Source organism: Populus trichocarpa, chromosome 4 (genome assembly GCF_000002775.5).
Source record: "Populus trichocarpa isolate Nisqually-1 chromosome 4, P.trichocarpa_v4.1, whole genome shotgun sequence".
NCBI classification, from domain to species: domain Eukaryota; kingdom Viridiplantae; phylum Streptophyta; class Magnoliopsida; order Malpighiales; family Salicaceae; genus Populus; species Populus trichocarpa.
The window spans coordinates 8318670-8339222 of record NC_037288.2 but is presented as its reverse complement, the minus strand read 5'-3'; the positions used below and the strand labels follow the sequence as shown (position 1 = coordinate 8339222).

At 32.1% G+C, this 20553-nt stretch overlaps 1 protein-coding gene and 1 pseudogene across 1 annotated transcript; both read right to left on the bottom strand.

Annotated features, from left to right (window-relative positions):
* Positions 1-2183: 2183 nt before the first annotated feature.
* Positions 2184-4755, bottom strand: LOC18097608 (PR5-like receptor kinase; annotated as a pseudogene).
* A 4993-nt stretch (positions 4756-9748) lies between these two features.
* Positions 9749-15693, bottom strand: LOC7477440 (LEAF RUST 10 DISEASE-RESISTANCE LOCUS RECEPTOR-LIKE PROTEIN KINASE-like 1.3). Its single transcript, XM_024599645.2, has 4 exons — positions 14693-15693; positions 11381-11413; positions 10989-11309; positions 9749-10883 (listed from the first exon to the last, which is right to left on the bottom strand). The coding sequence occupies exons 1-4, from the start codon at positions 15471-15473 to the stop codon at positions 9982-9984; spliced, it is 2037 nt and encodes a 678-aa protein (XP_024455413.2). The 5' UTR covers positions 15474-15693; the 3' UTR covers positions 9749-9981.
* Between the last annotated feature and the right edge of the window lie 4860 nt (positions 15694-20553).

Sequence of the window (20553 nt, the reverse complement as noted above, 5' to 3'; positions counted from 1 at the left end):
TTCGTTAATTCATTAAACACCTTAACTATGCAATTCATGACCAATAAATTACAAGGATGAAAACCAAAATCATTAAATTAAAATCAGCAAAATATACAAAATTCAATTACATTCAACTCATGTCATGAATTCAAAGATTACATCCTAGCCCTAGAATAAGAAAATTAGTTCATTCTTAATCCAAACAAACAAAAACACTTATTAAATTTAAATGTAATGAAGAGAAAAAGAATAGAAAGAAGAACTCTTATGAAGTGAGCAGAATTTCTTCAAGCTTCCTCTTTCATAGATGCTTCCTTCTCTTGAGTTGTTTAAGATATCTCTCTCTCTCCTCCTATATATCCCCCCTCCACATGCCATCGATCGCACCTATGACAGGACCAAGTCCCTGTTCAGCATCATCAATCCCCTCGCCTATGACCTTCATTAATGCTAGTGAAGACATCCTCTCTCACGACCAAGAGAGGAAAGCAGTCGCGTGAAGAGGAGAGAGAGGAGAAGGTAGTCAAAGCTTAATGTGGTCGAATCTCCTTTCTTAGATCTTTGTTTGCCTCACTGTTGGCAAAAAAACAACAGGGGTTGATGATCTACTTGATCTAATGGATCTCTATCTGTTCGGGTCACCAGAGAGTGACTCCACGCTCCTCTAGTGGCAGCGCATTAATCCATGCACTGTCATTGTCTCAGCGGTCTTCTAGTGTCCATTGCATTATACCCCGGACATTCCAATCATCTCAAAAGGTTGATTTATGAAGTCAAACCATTTTTTGACAAAATTGTGATAAATTGTGAAATTTTGGAGCAAAAAGCTTATTATTTTGTATGATATTTAGATTGTTAATTTGGTTTGATTCGTGTTTGGATCTCAATATAACTTGATTATTTGCGTTGAATTATAAGTTTATTTTTTTGGATTTGTGTTAGAGGACGTTAAATATTGATGCATGATTTATGCTTGGATTGATGTTGATTTATTTGAATTAGCATGAAATTTGAATATAAGTTTGTGACATTAATAAAATTGTGTGGATGTTTGGTGTTGTTTAGTTTTGAGTCGGTAAACAATAATTAGTTTTGAATGGATATCGCGGTCTAAATAGTCCTTATAAAAAATATTTTTATTTGCGTCTTATCAAATAGGTCCTTCATTAGTTGGTAATATTTTCTTAATACCCAAAAGATAATTTTTCAATCAATTTTGATTTTCCTAGTTTTTTTATCCTCACATATTTAATATTTGGAATTGTGACCTACACACGAGGTTCTTTTTTGGTATTAAATGGATCATTTTCTTTCCACAAAAACAACAACAAAAAATCTCCCTTTGAAAAATACAATCTTTATTTAATTTGCATACAACCAAGTCTCTCAAAAATACAAAAATCATATCTTGCTTACAAAAATAAAATACTTGGTGTTTTAGTATTTCCATACAAAAAAATATATATATTTACATGCAATTTGAATTTAATAAATCAATTTATTGAATTCATGAGAATTTGGTCACTATTTCTATAACCGATAAAATTTTAATTCATGAGAATTAATTGTAAATATTCTAGTATAAATGTTGGACCTCCAACTAGGTTGGTATTTAAATATTAAAAATTGACCAGAAAATTCTCAAAATTATTCTGAATTTTCACTTATTTTAATTGGAAGTATTTTTCATTATGAGGTACGAGTTGTAGGAAACTCATTTGCCGTCATCCTGAGCCATAGATTGACTGTCGGTTATAAACCCGTGAAAACCTTTAAGAAACCCATCAAAACCACACAAAACAACTTATCTTAGATAAGGTGTGCTAGGGGTGCTAATACTTTATGTAGCTACAACTAGTCACTTACCCTTGAATCTCTGATAAAACCAGTATAACTGAGTTTCCTAGCTATCTTAAACCAAATAACTAGGTAGTGACTTCCTTGACCCCCAACACCACGCGTTGGTTTTCCATCATTCCTTGCTATTTTTTTCCATAGCTACACAGAACTTTTGGAATTCTAGTTGTTAGCCTATAATTAGCCTATAAAATTTCAATTTGGTCCTTAATTTTTAATAGTTAGGATTATTTCAGTTCAGTTAGCAGAAATCTGATGGAGTGGATTTTCAGAACTTGGGGGATCATAGAAAGTTGAGAAACTTATATGATCCTTAAGAAGAGGGTGCTCTTAAGATCCCTACATATGAACATGAGTTCTATTGATTGGTGATAGGGAATGTTGAAAGCATTTCAAATAAACTCATAGTCAAGCTCTGCTGAGCAAACAATTTCATATTCTGCCACATTTAAAAAGGTCAAAATGCCTTCAGCATGAAAGAAAGAAGCATTCCTGGACCTTACCAAAACAGTAGGAAGAGCTTTACAGGACATGAAAGAGAGTATGGGAGCTCAGTAGTGATCCAATAAGACCTTTACCCCAGCAAAATGCAGAGTAGATAGGTAGCAGAGATGCGTCTGAAATTGGTACAAGGAATCATCATCTCCCTAAGATATCAGTTAACCACAAGTAATGATATAGCTTAACCTCCAAGTTATTTCTCTAAATTTTAAACTTGTTTAATAGTGACGGATGGCAGATTAATTTTACAGTTCTGAGCATCATATCAAAAACATAATTAACACACATTACCATTGACAAAAACCAGAGGCAGAGGCAGAGAGGATAGTGTCTCCTATCAGTGCTGCGTGCTTGCAATTAACATACAATATCCACTTATCCTGTCGTTGATGCTTTATCTGAAGGATTTGTTCGAATGCGCCACAAACCCACTAAGATCATCTTCTCATCTTTTCCGCATCCCATAGTGGACTTCCTTAAAATCTCTTCTTCATCTTCTGTCATACTCTCTTGAGGTCTTGATATCACTCTTGGTTCAAGATGCTTATAAAACCAATCCGGGAAATATATTTCTCAAATAAACAGAGTGAGAAAAATATGAAAGTCCACTAAGAAAGTTGCAATGCAGGATGGATGACATTAACCATAGACATGATACAGTTGAACCTCACTTATTGTCTAGATCTTGAAACCATAAACAATAAGAGGCAAGTAGGAACAGAACGTTCTACACTTTCAGCAGATTGAACATGAAGTACATACTATAATTGGTATGCATCAGTGGTGAAAAAAAGAGATGGAGAGAGACGACAATGTCTATTACCAATCCTGTGCGAGTATCCTCCGGTGAGCTATATCAAAGAACCATTTAGCCTAGAAGCAGCTCTTAGATGAAGGACATGAAATAAGGTTTTTTATATATTCATCAGGCTACACAAAGTATTGAAGTCTCTAGTTGCAAGTCACTTTCATCAACGGACAATTTGTTCACTCCACCCCCCTGTGACGACACACTTGGCAATGATGATATAGTGGAAGAGTAATCTTGACAGACCTTTTAGAAAGTAAAGCTTTTGGTGGAATTTGCAAAGAGTGAAGACTACCTTCAAACATCTCTACCACCTTTGTCATTGATGATCTATCTGATGGAATGGTTTGGATGCACCACAAACCTCCAACAATCATCTTTTTTATAATCTCTTCTTTCTCTTCTGATAAACCCCCATAAAGTAATGTAATCTCTCCCGGTTCAAGATACTTATAGAACCAATCAGGGAAATACATTTCACTAGTTTCCGAAGATCCAGTATAATTTTTTTTCTTTCTCCAACCATTTCTAGAACCATCATTCCATAGCTATACACATCAGACTTGTAAGATACTCCTCCAAAAGTTCTGCAGAACACTTCAGGTGCTATGTAATCGACAGTCCCTCTTGCACCTATCATTGAAACCTTACTCACTTTACTCTTGCATAGCTTTGCCAGACCAAAATCAGAGATCTTTAGACAAAAATCTTCATCGAGAAGAATGTTGTGAGGCTTTATGTCAAAATGCACAATTCGAGTGTTACAACCTCTATGGAAGTACTCGAGACCTCTAGCAATACCAACTGCAATTTCATAAAACCTTTCCCATTGTAAACCAAAATTTGTATCTGGGGTTCCTTCATAAGATATGAACTTGTCTAAAGATCCCTTGGTCATGAATTCGTAGATCAAAGCTCTTTTAGTCTTCTCATAGCAGAAACCCAAAAGTGTAACTATATTCATGTGGGAAGTTCTGCTAATGCTCGCAACTTCATTCATGAACTCTTCTCCATCACCTTTGGATTCTTTCAGGACTTTTACGGCCACAAGTCGACCGTCCGTTAACTTTCCTTTCTATACATTACCAAATCCCCCCTCACCTAGTTTATTGGTGAATGAGTTGGTGATTTTCTTAATGTCTAAATATGAATAACGCCTTGGGGTGAGACAATGATAGTCCATCATAAATGTTCAAACCTGTCAACATTCTGTGAATTCTTCAGCTTGAAGGTCATTGCTATAATGCCACTAAATGAGCCTTCTCTTCCACTGAAACAAATTGCAATTATAGAAAAAGCAATTATCGCTGCCATAGCTGCTGATATGACTGTAAAAGAAAATGATCATCATCATTATCATCGACCTCATCGTCATCAAATGAAAATATTGGATTCTTATTATTATATTCACCTATAGCAATCTTAAGACCCTTACCAAACCTTTAAGATCATGTTCCTGTAACATGAACATCAAGTAAGTTTGTGATATAAGAAAATTTTACAACTTTCATTGGTGATCAGCAACAATTATAAGAAAATGAAATTACCCTAAAGACAGAAGTGGAATGTGCTGACTCATGATGATGGTGATGACGACAACCAATGGAAGATGTCGTAGTTAATTAGTAATAAACAAATTATAGAATCAGTCTCAGCAGACATAAAATTTAATACAGTTAAGGAATTAATTCTGAGATTAAGTGTGATGTATTAGGTAATGTTTTTGTTTTCTGAACTCCTTAATGTCTTAATCTATATTGTTGTAAACTTAAGCTAACCATTCCATGGCAGCTTTACAATTCTTTCTTGAATACTGTTTGTCCTGTTCTTGTTAACTTTTTACATTTCTACCTGACACACAGTGTATAGCGTTGGAGTTTGACAATCATTAAAAAAATACATTTCTAAATTATAAAGAAATAAATTAGAGTTTTCAAGCCTTAAAATTAAATTACAATAGAAAATTATAAGAAAATCTATTTTAAGAAAATAAATATTTTAAATATAACATTGTCACCACTACTTTAAATATCTTAAATCTTATTTTAGAGAGAAGATATTTCCAAGAAAAAAACTCTGAATCTAGGCAAAAATTCACTAGAACCATAAAAATATAAAACTATCTTTTAAAAGATGGCAACTTCAATTGACATGTCCTACACTGATAATTTTACAAGATTGATTCAACACTTAATTTCTCTTAATTTGATATCAGCTTGCTTGCTATGGCTTTTTATCAATTGGTTTAATCTTAACTTTAGGAATTGTTGATTCCGGTTTGTCTGACTTCTTTTTACACTACTGAATCTTTGGTGTCTTTTGCAGAAAGAAGTTCTGATGTGGTAGCAGAGACACTGAAAACAACACTCGAATCATCTTCTTCTAATAAAGATGTTCGACGACACTTGCAATCTTCTATGGTCCTGGAGTGTTAGTAGCAGGAGCATCGTAATTTTTTACAATATCTCCATAATATAATTTAGAAAATATCACCTCCTAGATCTCCTTATCTTTAGCATAATAAACCAACTTTGAAATTTCAAAACTATATATTTTCATATCTAATTTTTTTCTTAGTATTCTCTCAAATTGATTAATTTGTAAATCAACGGTAATGATAATATATATTTGATTTCCACTTGTAATCTAACGAAATAAATCTTTTCCTTAATAATAATTTCATTTGAAACCAATATGAAACAGTGACTCACCTCTTATGTGATAATATCATTCTAAACCTTCTCCAACATGGAAGAAAAGCTCCTCCTTTTAGGAGCCGTTTGGAAAATACCTTCATATCATTAGAACCAAGACTGCTACTTTGCTCATAAAAAAAGATAAAATCAGCTTTTTACTGTGAATTCACACAGTAAAAAAGCTAATACTGTAATTTCGCAATATCGAGGCCAATACCAAGTTCATGATAAATGTTTTATTTCTCACAAAGTAGTTGAGGTGTGAATTCTGCTGTGAAAAGAGGATTATTTGTTAGTTCATGGGTGTTTTAATGGTTTCGTGCATCTTTTGTCCAATCAAAATTATCTAATATATTCGAACATGCTATTTGTTTCTCCACATATATCATGAGTTTGATCTTTCATTAGACCAAAGTCGTGAGAAAATATGTTAGTTGTTTCTGATATTTTGTTTGATTGGCATGAATGGGGCTTTTATGTCTTTTAAAATATTAAGGTGGGTTGACTATATGTCACGATAAGTAACTAATAAGTTGTTTAAGTCAGTGAGTGAATTTATTTTTGCATTGTAAAAATATTTTTCTTTTTAAATTTAAATTATTTTTTTATTTTAAATTAATATTTTTAATGTTTTTATATGTTGATTTAAAAATAAAATTATTTTAATATATTTTCTAGTAAAAATTATTTTTAAAAACAACTTCCCTGTTTCAAGCAATTCAAGCATTAATTCTTGAAATCATTGAAGCTTTGCATAATTTGATAAAAAAAAACCCTCCATATCAATTACCACAAGAAGGCCTAGCATTTCTTGAAAGCTACCAAACTCGTACGGAAACTAGAAGATTTTGGCTAGTCAAAATTAATATAGATTTTGGCTAGTCAAAATTAATATAGATTTTGGCCCGTTTGTTTGCTGGAAAGTAGTTTTCTTTTGGAAAGTGAATTCCGGGGAAAGTGAATTCCGGGAAAGTATTTTCCGATGTTTGGTAGTGTAATGGAAAATAAGTTGGAAAACATTTTCCAGTGTTTGGTTATGTCATGGAAAATGAGCTGGAAAATAACTTATTAATGTTTTTATTTTTCTCAAGTTTATTAAAATAATGAGGAACAAATCTTACAAATTAAAAAGTTGAATGAGAATGAAATTGAAAAAAAATATAATTTCATAAATTATCTCAAATAAAATAAATAATAATCAAAATAATAGAGATCAAATCTAAAAAATTAAAAAAAAAATAAAAAGTGAATAAATTAAAATAATAATAATTAACATTTCATAAATTATTTCAAATAAAATAAGTAACAATCAAAAGAATAAGGACCAAATTTAATAGATAAAAAATTTCAATAAAAAAATGATAAGGAAAAAGCAAATAGCAATTATAAAAATAAGGACCAAAATTAATATAAAAATTAAATTTAAGAGATGAAATTGAAAAATAAATATACAAAACAAATTATATATAGCAATCAAAAGTTTGAGGATGAAATTTGAAATAATCAGCAAATAATGACATTTTTAAATTTTTCACAACTTCCGGAAAGTGTTTTCCGCCCAAATTTTCCAGGAAAACACTTTCCTGAAAACCAAGCCAAATTTTCCTTTGACTGGAAAGTGTTTTCCGTTGACCAACTTTTCTAATGACAAACAAATACAGGAAAGTTTGGAAAGTGGTTTCTCGGAAACCACTTTCCGGAAAACAAACACAGCCAAAAGGAAAAACACTTTCTTGGAAACTAAACCAAATTTTTCTTTGATTGGAAAGTGTTTTCCGTTGACCGGAAAGTGTTTTTCGTTGACCAACTTTTCTAATGGCAAACAAACACAGAAAAGTTTGGAAAGTGATTTCCCGGAAAGTGAATTCCGGGAAACAAACATGGCCTTTAACTTACCAGTACAGAGTTGATCATTACAGATGCAAATAGGTACTTTACCATCAAACCCACATTGCCTACCAGAATGCTTGTAACATTTCTGACAATTAGCACCGTAAGGATTCCTATAACTGACATCAAACCCATCTTTCGAAACCTTACCAAGTAATGATGACCCTTCAGCCTGAAGTTGTTGTTTCCAACTCCAGAGAAACGGCACTTGAAAACTAGTCCGACACCGGTCCCCAGAAGGATGATCACCAAACTTGAAAAACCCTTCTTCTGAATCTCCTGGCATGGGACATGAGAACTTAGAGTTTTCCTCGACAGAGTCACTTAACTTCTTGCACCCATAAAAGAAAGTAAGGGTTTCATGGTTGGAGGCAAGGCTGAAGATAACGTTATCAAAAGTGGTGCTATTGGATAGGACGGGGCATGGACGGTTGCAGTTTGAAAGATTACTCATGTCATTCGAAGGAAATGATGCCGTTAAGTGGAGGAACAATAAGAGGGTGGAAAGGAAGGAGGTGGCAGCAGCGGTGCTGAGGGGGTGCATTGGTGGTGGAATTAGAAGGGGGTGATGGTGGTGGTTGTTCCGGGTGTGGAATGCTGCAAGGAAACAGGGTAGTGTGGTATTGGCCTAATGGAAGAGGGGTTAGATAGTACAATATGACTCTTGACTGGGTTATGGCAATGGGTTGGCTCTGGTACGTTGACTGAAAAGTTGTTTAAGTCAGTCAAGTGGAAATTGAAGCAGAAATTTCCTACAGACAGGTATTTGATAATTTTGGGATAGCAGGAAAAGTATGCCGAGAAAGTAATAGGAAAAGTATGCCGAGAAAATTTTGGGATAGCAGGATGTTGTATATATTGAATCAAAATTAAAATTGCAAAAATTAAAGGTACTATAGAGTAAGAAAAAGAAAGTGGGGGACTAAGTATAAGTTTTTCTAGAAAATTTAAGATTGGCCATGAGATTTCTCTTTATTTTACACTTTGGTCCATAATTGTTAAATTTTAAATGAAAAGAACTTAATTATCTTACAAATTTAAAACTCATATTACTTACATTATAAAAAAAATAAAATTAATAAAATTAACGTCAATTGGAAAAAAGAAAAAAACAATTAACTTAATGTGTCTATGAGACAAGATTTTTAACAAAGATTGAATGATTTTGACGTATTTAATTTTAAGATTTTTGAATTATATGCCATGTAGTATAGGAGAATATAGAACTTTAATTCTTCAAAAACAATTCAAAAGGTCGTTTCTGATTCCAAGTTCCAAATACTAGTGAAATCCTATTTAAATGAATAATTACAATAATATTAAAAAAAATCATCTGATTATATTGTGTTTTTTTAAATAAAATTAGAGCTTTTTATGATATTATTTTTAAATTCTTAATAATTATATATGAAACCAATATACATAATTGTTCAAAAACATTGCATATAAATATTCAAAGAGATTAAAATATATATTTATATTTTATTAATTTCAAGGAAATTAAAATTAATTAATGAAAATGGCTTAAATCAAACAATAATAAATACAAATAGGAAATCAATGACAGTGGCTTGAAACAAACAATAATAAATATAAATACGACACTTTCTAGGCATATCATATGAAAGAAACAGAAGAAGGCATTCAATACACAGTAAGGAAAGACAGTAACTGATTACCCAATTAAGTTTCCTGTCAATGCAAATCGTTTTATGAACAGGAAAGTGATATATCAACAAGAAATTAAAGAAGGAAAACTATCAATCAATCAATAACAAATGTCATGGACAACGCCATTCAGTTTTCTATCTAAAACTTCTAAGCAATTCTGGTCCATCACGGTGAATCGGACAACTGCTCTACCACCTTTTTCCCATCACATATCTTGTAATCAACCTGATGAAATTTTGCTCCAGCATGTTGTTCTGATTCTCTTGATGGATTTATTCCTTTTCTTCTTCAACATTGCTTTATTTAGCTTTAGAGGATTTGCACAAATGTAGTTCGGTTAACCTTCTGATAGAAAATCACGAATTCCCGCATAATATATAAGTTCTATGTCAGTCCACAAGCATATCAATCATGCGATTATTTCATCATAACAATACCAACCAAGAGAAGAAAGTAAAACTCAATCTCATTGATTGTACAACACTTGAAATTTCTACTCACATATTTTAAGCACAAAGGATAAGGATATCTCTACAACTAGTAGGAATGCGGTGTTGTAGTTGAAGAACTGCTTGCTCAAAATTGATCACTCATAGAATCTGGTGATAGTTGAAGTGGAGGAGGAGGATGCTTCAATAGACCAACATCATCCTCACGAATATCCAATACATCTGCCTTTTCTGCTCCGTAATTTTCTTTCTCAATTCTCCTCAGGATCTCCAACACTTCCTCCATAGTAGGCCTCATTTCCCTCTGTTGTTGCAAACACCGGAAAGCTAATTCTGCAACTGATGTTACCATCTTCCTCACCACGAAATCCTTGTCAAATCCAAGAAATGGATCAACCAACTCATTTAAAGCATGGTTTTGGATTTTTTTCACTGCCATGATGGACAAATTAATATCATGCCGATGCCTATTGGTGTCCACTGCTTCTAAAGCTGATATCAGCTCAATCAAGACCACACCAAAGCTGTAAACGTCGCTCTTGTCCGTCAGTTGGTAGCATTGATAATACTCCGGATCAACATATCCAGGCGTTCCTTGTGGAGCAGTCGATACATGAGTAACATCAGTTGGGAACAATCTCGACAAACCAAAATCAGCCACTTTCACATGGAAGTCGTTGTCTAGGAGAATGTTATTGGTTTTGACATCACGGTGTATGACATCTGAAGCGTGGAGGTATGCAAGTGCACTGGCTGTCTCTATAGCAATGCTCAACCGAACAGGCCAAGTGAGCAAACCAGAGTTCGACTGTCTTCCATGAAGATGATCAGCGACAGTTCCATTAGGAATGTATTCATAAACAAGTAGAAGCTCTCGGCTATGCCTTGAGGTGCATCCATAGAGTTCCACCAGGTTCTTGTGCCGCAAATGAGCTAGGATCTCAATTTCATTCATAAACTGCTCAGCACGTCTCATGTTGCTCTCATATAGGCGCTTGACAGCAACCACACGCCCATCCCTGAGTACTCCTGATAATTCAAGCAATTACGTTAAAACTTTAGAAAGGAGTCAACAAAGAAGTTAGCATATGCAATGTTACTATACTGCAAAATAAAATAATTTCATCTTCTAACCATAGTAAACAGTGCCAAACCCTCCATCTCCAAGTTCTTTTGAAGAATCAAAACAATTAGTGGCTTCCTCAAGTTCATTGTAGCTGAACACCCGCACTCCAAAGTAGGTACTGCCCTTATCAATGTCAGACTTTGAGGGGGTAAGAGAAGGGGTGGTTTGAGAGAGGTTAGTTGAAGTAGCAAGGCCTTTGCTTGAAGGAGTAGCTGCTATAGGAAGGTCTTTGCTTTTCAGTAGGGCAGCTTTTCTTCTCTTCAGTTGTATAATGGTCATGATCCAGCATCCCAAAAAGACACCAACAACAGTACCTGCTATGCTAAGTCCTGGAAGTAGGAAAAAAAACTGCTCAGCTTTTTGTTTTTCTTTTTTTAATGTGCGTGTAGCAGAACCATACCTATTTTAAGTGAATCTGGGTTAGAGGTCTCCTCTGCGAAAAAAATGAAAGCGAGAAACGTCAGTTGAAACATTAATGATCATATTGAAACAAATTTTCAGTAGGCAGTAGGCACGATAAATTGACTAACTTCTAAAATATGATATTGGCTATCTGAGTTTTTATTTGTCGAATACAACAATAAACACAAGTCAACTAGGGTCTTTGACCAAGCTACACCAAATCAACTCCCAAAAAAGTTTTTTGAAAACCAACCCGCGTCAGCTAGGTCCCAGATCAACCCATGAACAATGCCAGGTTTAATAACAGTGGTTTAGAAAGTGGCGAAAAAGACATGGAAAAAACAGAGAAAACAGGGGAAACAAACTATGAGTAATTGAACTGTTCAGTTTTTGCAAGCAATAAACACAACTACTAAAGAAATAGGCATGGACAAAAACTCTCACAGATTAACTGAGATTTAGTTAAAATTCCATGAACAAGGTGTAGAATTCTTTTGTGTGCTCAAACAATCACCCGATGGAGCTCTAAAGGGCCAGAGTAAACACAAGACTGAAGAAAACAATCCTAATTTTGAGCCTTTGAAAGTAATGCAAGCATCGAGTTCTTGAAATCATTGGAGCATTTACTTGAAAGCTATCAAACTCATAAAGTACCAAAGACGAAAATATGGCAAGCTAAAACCTGACCAGACTTGAAAACTGCGGTAGAACTTGCAAATATCTGCAAAGATGAATTTATTCCTTGACTGCTTAGAAGAGTAGGATGGCTAGTTGCACTTCAGAAAACAAAAAAGCTGGACCAGTTGAAGGAAGAACCTGGAATAATTGAAGTTTACTAAACGAAAAACCTGGACTAGTGGGGATGACGAGTAATTCCTAATAGTTGGCTAGGCTTCTACCTCTACTCAAAGGAATGTTTCACGCCTGTTTCTATTACCAAAGATCCTCCTACTTTTGAGCTACATCTATTTATCCTATTATGCCATCAAGGAAAGAGACTGGAAAGAGGATGTACTTGTTGACTGACTAGGTGGCGATGGTAGGCAATTAAAATCTCGAGGTCGATCGGCACAATAGCAAGCGAATGCTTTAGTTGTCTGGTCGTACCCACACTGACCACCAGATGAATTGCATGTATCACATAAGGTATCATTTGCATTCCACACCAGCCCAAAACCTTGATTAAGAGCTCCAAGCAACTTTGCTTCAGTTGCATTTCCTATAATTGGCTCAAGAGCTGATTGACGTACTTGAACTTTAACACTGTTGTCGCAGGATTCCAGGTAATGGATTTAGTTAGAAGCAAGGTTACCAAGGAAAGAGAAGTCGTCTGTTGCTGTAAAGTAGCCCGTCATCTCAGTGGTGTTTATGCTGCATGGAAACTGAGTTGAGAGATAGGAAGTTGAAGGAGCTTGAGCGGGGCAACCATAGTAGATTGTTATGTTATGATCATCCGTTGTGTAACTCAAAAGACTGGGATTCAAAGTTGTGTTGAGTAGGAGAGTAGGACACAGATTTTCTCTGTAATCTGTTCTAGCAACGTTAAGAGTCCGTGACTGATTATTGATGGCAAGGACTTTGTATGTCGATTGAGTGATTGTGATCTCCGGAACTTGGTTACTGCAATTGAGCCCGAACCCTGGATAGCCACAGTAATCAGGCCTGTTGGATCCCGAGAAAGGATAACCAATACCCTTAATATTTCCGCAATCAAACAAGTTTCTGCAGATTAGATACCGCTCATCATCAGCAGAGAACACAAGTGTGAAACCACAGACAAAGATTATGGTTATGAACAGGATAAACCAAGACATGGCCAGAAGGAGATGTGGTCGCATTTTCACAAAGAGAGGATTGAAAGGAAAGACTGTTCATCAAGTATTGAGTTAAGGGGAAAAACAAAATAGATGGAAGTTATCTCACTCAACTATTATAATAGAATTGGTAGTGAGTATTTGACCAAGGGAATTAAATTTTTCAACGAGAAGCTTCCATTAGAGCGATAAGAGTGGCATCAATTGAAATTTAGGTAGCCAACCAAACAGGCAGGTCATTTTCTTAGCAAGATAAAATAATTTTTAATGTATAATTGGTATCCTGATCGTAAATTCTGTGGCCTTGTAGAATTTTCCTAGTTTCAGGTCTGATATAGCCTTTGTACTTGCTGTGCTACGGCCTGCGGCAAACTCAAACCGAGACACACTTTCTTATTCATTTTGGTTTACAAGGTTGACTAAACCAAAAAATAAAAAGATAAATTTTCCTCCAACTAATTTCCGGGAGACTGAGCTATCTGTCCTGACAGGTCTGAGCATAACAAACAGTATAGCAGACAAAGCAAGGAATAAAAGTAAGGTATGCAGATAAAAATAAAGATGCTGTGATGTTATGATATTCTAGGTTCAAGATCCTAGAGTAAAAGCTGTCAATGTTTCAGAATAACTGTCATATATGCCAACAAAGGCAAGATCAGACGGAAACAAGAGGTGAGAATTTGGGTTTAGATTTTAAGTTTGAGTTATTAGACTACATTGTACAAGGAAAAAGACCACTAAACATTTTACAACCAAAAATGATATTACCGGCAAGACCATCGAGTCTATGATATGAACTCAATTTTTGGATCCGCTTGTAAATTTCCTGTAATTAATAATCACGTTTGTTCTGCTACATCTAAACAGCTCAGCAATACAGAAACGGAATATGATGAACTGAATTTACACAACAGCGAAAGAGGAAAGGTGCAGTTGCCCTTAATTTGTTTCCATGGTTCATATGTAACCACATGAACAGTGTCTACACAAGAGCAACAAATCCTAAAAGCAGACAAGTTCATCTTTGTTATGCAAACATTGGCGAGAGCGTCACTGATATGATGAGTTTATCTTGGATGTCTTTAGCTTTTCCTTGTTAAGATTCAGTAAAATTCTTAGCTATGACCAAGTATTAAACAAAAACCACACTATTTTCTTTGTCATCCTAATCTTCTGCAGAACCTGCTATCAAAACTTCCTATGACTACTTGGTATCATAGTGACACCACTGGCCTCGATTTTCTTGTGGTATGACCACTATGTAACTGGAAAGCTATATCCCTTATTACCATGGTCTAGTTCTGAAGTTTGAGCCTCCTAGCTAGTCTACTAGGCAAGCTGTTCTAAGAAAAAGATGGTCATATCAGTGTTTGCTTCTGTCCAAGTATAATTAAGACAAAATTTAAATGAATAAAACAGGAAAGGAACTCAGACGTGAAGCATCTAGCATTGGCTTGAGTTCATATACTGATCCGAGCCATAGCTAAGGTACATACCTGAAACAGGAGCAGCAGTGGGTGTTGAACTGGTTGGAGCATATGTATTTGATCCTTTAGATTGATTTGGCCAGTAACAAGTTGTTTCATTAGAAGTACTGTCATAACCACAAACTCCTGCAGACCTTAAGCACTCTCTACATGCTGTGCTATCAACCTTCCATCTTATCTCAAAACCTTTTTTCAAGTATTGTTTCAAAGCTGGCACATCCAGAATTGATGGCAAAGCTATTACAGGAGCTGGAAAAAAGACACTACTGTAACAAGCCCCAGGACCACTAGCTTTTGGTAGCACAAAACCACTTTGATAATTAACCCCATTGATTCTGCAAGTGAATAGTGCAGGGCCATCTAAATCAAAAGGCAGACAACCATAAACAAAAGTAAAGTTCATGTAACCAGTAACAGACTCAAACATCATCGGATCGAACGTGCTGTTCACAAATTGAGGCGGACACAATCCAACCAAGCTGTCCTCTCTTGCAATCCTGAGAATTTCAGTATCTTGTTTTATGTCCAAAACACGGTATCTAACCTCGTTAATATTCATCTTGGTGATATTATTCTCACACTTGAGTTCCAATTCAGGAATGCCACAGGAAGAAGGTCTGGCACTTCCCCAGAAGGGAAAGTCTGCGGTAATATTGCCACACACAAACTGATTACTACAGTCACTGAACAGGTCGTTGTTGCTTAGTGATAAAGGAATTCGAATGAATAGCAACAATACAATAACAGAAACTGAAAGAAAAGAAGATAACGAAAAAACCAAGGAATTCATTCTGGCGAAGAGGAAGTAGTATAGGAGAGATGGAATTGTGTGTTAGTAAAGTGAGCCTGGTTGCTTCAGGGAAAGTTCAGAGGACAGAGAAACGAGTTACTCCACGATAAAGCATCAATTTCAGGAAAATAAATGCATCAGGAAGTGATAGATGCTGATGCAATACTTGAGAATATTGAATGCTTAGCTGACTAATTTTCTTTTTATTGGAAGAAGGTTACCGACAAGGGCGGAAGCATATGTGTTAAAGGTTTGCACGACATATTTTATTAATATTTTTTTTTTGGTTAAGATTTTATTAATATTTTTTAATTAATTTTATATAAAAAAATTTATAATTTTTTATTAAGTTATTAAAAAAATTTAAAATTTTATATGAAGCTTTCTAATATAATATTTTAACTTGAATTTTTAAAAAAAATTAAAAATTTGATGAAAAATCACAATTTAACTAGTTTTACGTTATTAAGTATAATTTGCAATCCGACTATCAGATTGAGCTAAAATTTTACAAGAATCTCAAAATATATTTTAAAAAAATCTGGTTAATATTTTTACTTTCACTTTAATTTTATATACTTTTAAATTTATTTTTTAATATTTTAGATAATATATTTGAATTATAATTTTACTTTAACTTTAAAAATTCATATACATGATTTAAAAATTAATTTTAAAAAAATTATATATTTATTTAATAGTAAAAGGACAGAAAAATTCATCGCTACGCCCTTGGTTACCGCATTAATCTCTTTGCAAAATGAAGTCTATATCCAAAACGCATCATTCTTTTTTTTTTCTTTTTTTTTTGGGAGGTAAAAAAACATGGACAGGTAATGGTGAGACATGGTTATCAAAATTGACTTAATTTATTGGTTTAATTTCACGTATAATATCATTGCAATCTCTAGCAAATCAACTCGTGCTGCCAAATCCGTGTGGGTTTGTTAATGCTGCTGAAATAGAGCTCCCTTTCGTCATTAATTTGATTGCATGTTGAACAGGTATTGCCTGCCTAATTAGCTGTTAATTACTAACCACTAGATACACCCAACTACCAACTTAATTTGTAACTAACAACTACTACCATAATGCAGATTAGTTTGAGAATAAGTTTGTAATTGATGAATGATACGATCATTTGCATAAATTATATTATATGATATTTTGTCAAAAAAAAAACCAAGCCCTAAAATATGATTTATATAATTATTTAATAGACATCGTCAAATGCAAACCCTTAATTTTTTATCAAATAGAATACAAATATAAAATTCAAACTTGTGTGTATTTAATCTGATATAACATTAGTTTGTTAAATTAAATTAAAAAATAATTTTAAATTATATTTTACAGTCTCATTTCACAGTTATTTAATTACCGAGTGGAGTTATTGTGTTGTTATTTTTTACATGCTACAACTTGCCGGGATTAGAGTGTCTACTTCCTGGCTAATGATTCTCAAAGATCTCGAAGAGAATTGTAATTCATTACAAAACTTGAACTTCAAATTAACCATTGATTTTTGTGCTCCATTGGAGATGATAAATAAGTTATCTCCACTTTATTTACCACCGAAGTCCATCAACAGATGGAGACAGGCACGCACATTACAAGTGTATATTTTTTAAAATTTTGATAAATTTTGAAAATAAATTTATTAAAATATTTTTTATATATTTTTTCAGATTAATATCAAAAATAATTTTTAAAAAATAAAAAAAATATTATTTTAATATATTTCTAAATAAAAAATACTTTAAACTATAATCATTACTATAATTTAAAGGTGCAAGTGTTCATTTGGCCTCGTATTTATCTCAAAGAAATTAATAAGATGCAAGAAGCGAACAACTAGGGCTGTTTTTTCTAGGTGGGGGATTAAGAGAAGTTTCTGTTGACTTATTGACAACAGTATATACTTCATAATTGCATTGTGAATGCTACTAGTAGCCCCTTGGCAATCCTATATTTTGAAAACGCTGTTTATATATTTCATAATTGCATTGTGAATTCTTCTAGCCCTTGGCAATACTGTACTTTTATTTTTTATTTTTTTAAACAAACGTGATTAAAACTGGGTTTTTTTAAATTTTAAATTTTATTTTTTTGATAAAAATTATTTTTTTATGTTTTTAAATCGTTTTGATATGCTGATTTTAAAAATAATTTTTAAAAAATAAAAAAAAAATCATTCTGATACATTTTTAAGTAAAAAACCACTTTGAACTATAATCTATTACAATTCCTAACAGGCCCTTAAACCTCATCTAGTGTGTGACTTGAAAAAGTATCAAGATTATTAGGTTAATGTTATCAGACCAATTTAGGTTAATTCTTTTATAACAATAATATTGTTACATTTAAAAATGACTCTAGATAATTTGACCAAATCAATCAAATCATTAAAATATTGATTCACTTAATGTATTTTTTGTTTAAATTAAAACTTAATTCTAGTTAGGTTTTGGGTAATGGATTTTTCAAGTCAACTCCTAAGTTGGGTTTAATATATCATAAAAATAATAACTTTCACTAGTTTAATTGTTTGCGCTACACTAAAAGTTTCTATTTAAATCAATGAATAATGTTATTCAATTTATTTTTTTTAAAAAAAATTTATTGATTGTGAACTAACTTAATTTATATAAAAATTTTATTACAATGTAGGCCGAATTATTTTCATAAAAAAGTAGAGAAAAACATGGAAAAGTTTTTTTTTTCTCCAAAATATTGTTGAGATACAATTGTGTCGGGAAAATAATATGTTTTCCAAAAATTTCTCTAGCTAAAACATGCTTTTATATATATATATATATATATATATATATGAATAAAAACTTTCCATGATTTGAAAAACAAGTTTAAATGAAAAGGCCAAAAAAAAACGCTACTTTATAAAAAAAAACAAAAATTAATTTGAGAAAATTATATAAAATTTTTTTAAAAAAATTAGACATTTCATTCTCATTGAATATTCATGATAATTGCTTTTTTAAAACATTACACGCACTAATTTCATATATAGTTATTTATAAAATAACTGCTGGCATTACCTTTAACATTAAAAACTTGTAATTTTTTTAAAAAAATATTGTATCATCGTATAATTTTTAAAATAACATTATAGTTATTTTATTAGAAAAGAGTTTTATTTTGTATTATTGAAAATAAATAAAAAATAAAAGGTCCAATAAAGTTAAGTCTAGGCCCACGCAACTGATGTTGAAAAGAAAAAAGCCCAAGGAAAGTCTATTATTTTTTATCTCAAGTGGACAATGTCACTTGCTTGAGATTTTTTTTTTTCCAAAAAATAAACAGATTCGTTCATCTAAGATAGATGACAACATGTCTAATTATATCTGGGAGTCAAAAATTAGGTTTTGACTAAAATTATATTTTGAATCTTAAAATTTAAATTTAAATTTATTTTTATTTAAAAATATCTAAAAAATATCTTTAAAACCTTATTAATCACTTTTTAAATTTTAAAATACCCTTTAATTAATTTTAAAACTCAAAATCAAATCAAATCCAAACAAATTTTGTAGGCTCGAATTTTTTTTTTAATAGAATTCAGATAAGTTGGAAAGCATACGTGAGAAAAGCCCAAAAAAGTTATTATGAAGATTAGATTTTTAAAACCTAAAATTGTATTATAACTAGTTTTTATAACACGTGTTTTGCTGCGAGTTACAATTTTTTAAAAAAGAATTGAACATACAAGTTATTTTAATAAGTTTATTGTATAAAAAAATTCAAGATATAAATCAAAGGGTTTATACAAGTATCTAATTAAATAAATCAATAATTATTTATGTAAATAAAAAAAAACAAATCAGTAACAATAACTAAAAGTGAAATTTAGAAAATTAAGAGATAGATATAAATCCAAATATTTAAACCCATAAAATTAAATATTTATCCAATTATATTTACTGATTTTGTTTATTAAAATCAATAAAAATATAATAAAAATATAAATACACATGAAGCTAATTGAATAAAAAAAAAAGAAAATATTATGCGAGCTGAACATATTAGAAATATTATTTTAAAAAATATATTTTTATTTTTAAAAATAAATATCATTTGTATAAAACAATAAAAAATTATAGATGATCAGACAAATATTTTCAAAAATAAAATAAAAAAACTCTATTCACAAAAGGCATGCAAAACTCGTGACTTAGGTTATAAGACGGGGTAAACTGATAGAGATTTTTTTGAAGATAATCACAAAACCAATGTTTTTTTTTAAATGATAATGTAGAAAGATAAAATCATAAAAGAAAATGATCAAAGAAAATGATATCGAACCGCATTAACTTTTAAAACCCTGACCCGAGTCATTAAATTCGAAAAACTACAAATGAAAAAATCATAAAGCTCAATCTCTAACAAGTCAAATGTCAAATGACAAAACCGGAAAAAAAGAATCAATTACACTAAAGGATTTAAAACAAAAAATTGTAATTGAAAGAATGAATGTGAAAATTAAAATAAAAAATAAATTAGAGGGCAATCAAAATTATTCAATTGGATGGTTAATTTGAAAAGAAATAACTTTAACAAAAAAATACAAATCAAAAGAATTAGGTCCAAATTGAAAACAAATAAAACAACATAAACTTTAATTGAAGGATGAAATTGAAAACCAATAAAACTTTAACAAAAAGAGAAAGAAAAAAAATAACCATGTACTTTTTTATATGACAAATTGTAATTCAATGACTAAATTGAAAACAAATAATTTTTTTTATAAAAATGATAAAACCAAAAATAAAAAATCAAAAGAATAAGGACTTGAATTAAAAGACAAAAAACAAAAAGGACAACCAAGTACTTTTTCAGGTAGAGGAGAGAAATGAAGGAAAGGAAAAAGAAACGACGGCGACAAACCACCTTTCATCCACCATAACCATGAGAAAAACAAACTGTGGTGCTTTCAAAGACACGATGGAAGGGTAGCTTTGGGCACCGAATGACGGCTCACGCGGTATCCAAATAATGTAGACACCACCCACTTGTTGGCGTGTAATGAGTAGGAGTTGATAATTTTTTTAATAAAAAATTAATT

What these genes read in the sequence shown, in the direction of transcription:
- LOC7477440 (XM_024599645.2), bottom strand. Translation starts at nt 15,473, where the DNA reads ATGAATTCCTTGGTTTTTTCGTTATCTTCTTTTCTTTCAGTTTCTGTT. An exon ending in CACTGCTGCTCCTGTTTCAG is followed by an intron (nt 11,414 to 14,692) that starts GTATGTACCTTA and finishes TTTTTTTCGCAG; the next exon opens with AGGAGACCTCTAACCCAGAT. An exon ending in CCCAGATTCACTTAAAATAG is followed by an intron (nt 11,310 to 11,380) that starts GTATGGTTCTGC and finishes TCCTACTTCCAG; the next exon opens with GACTTAGCATAGCAGGTACT.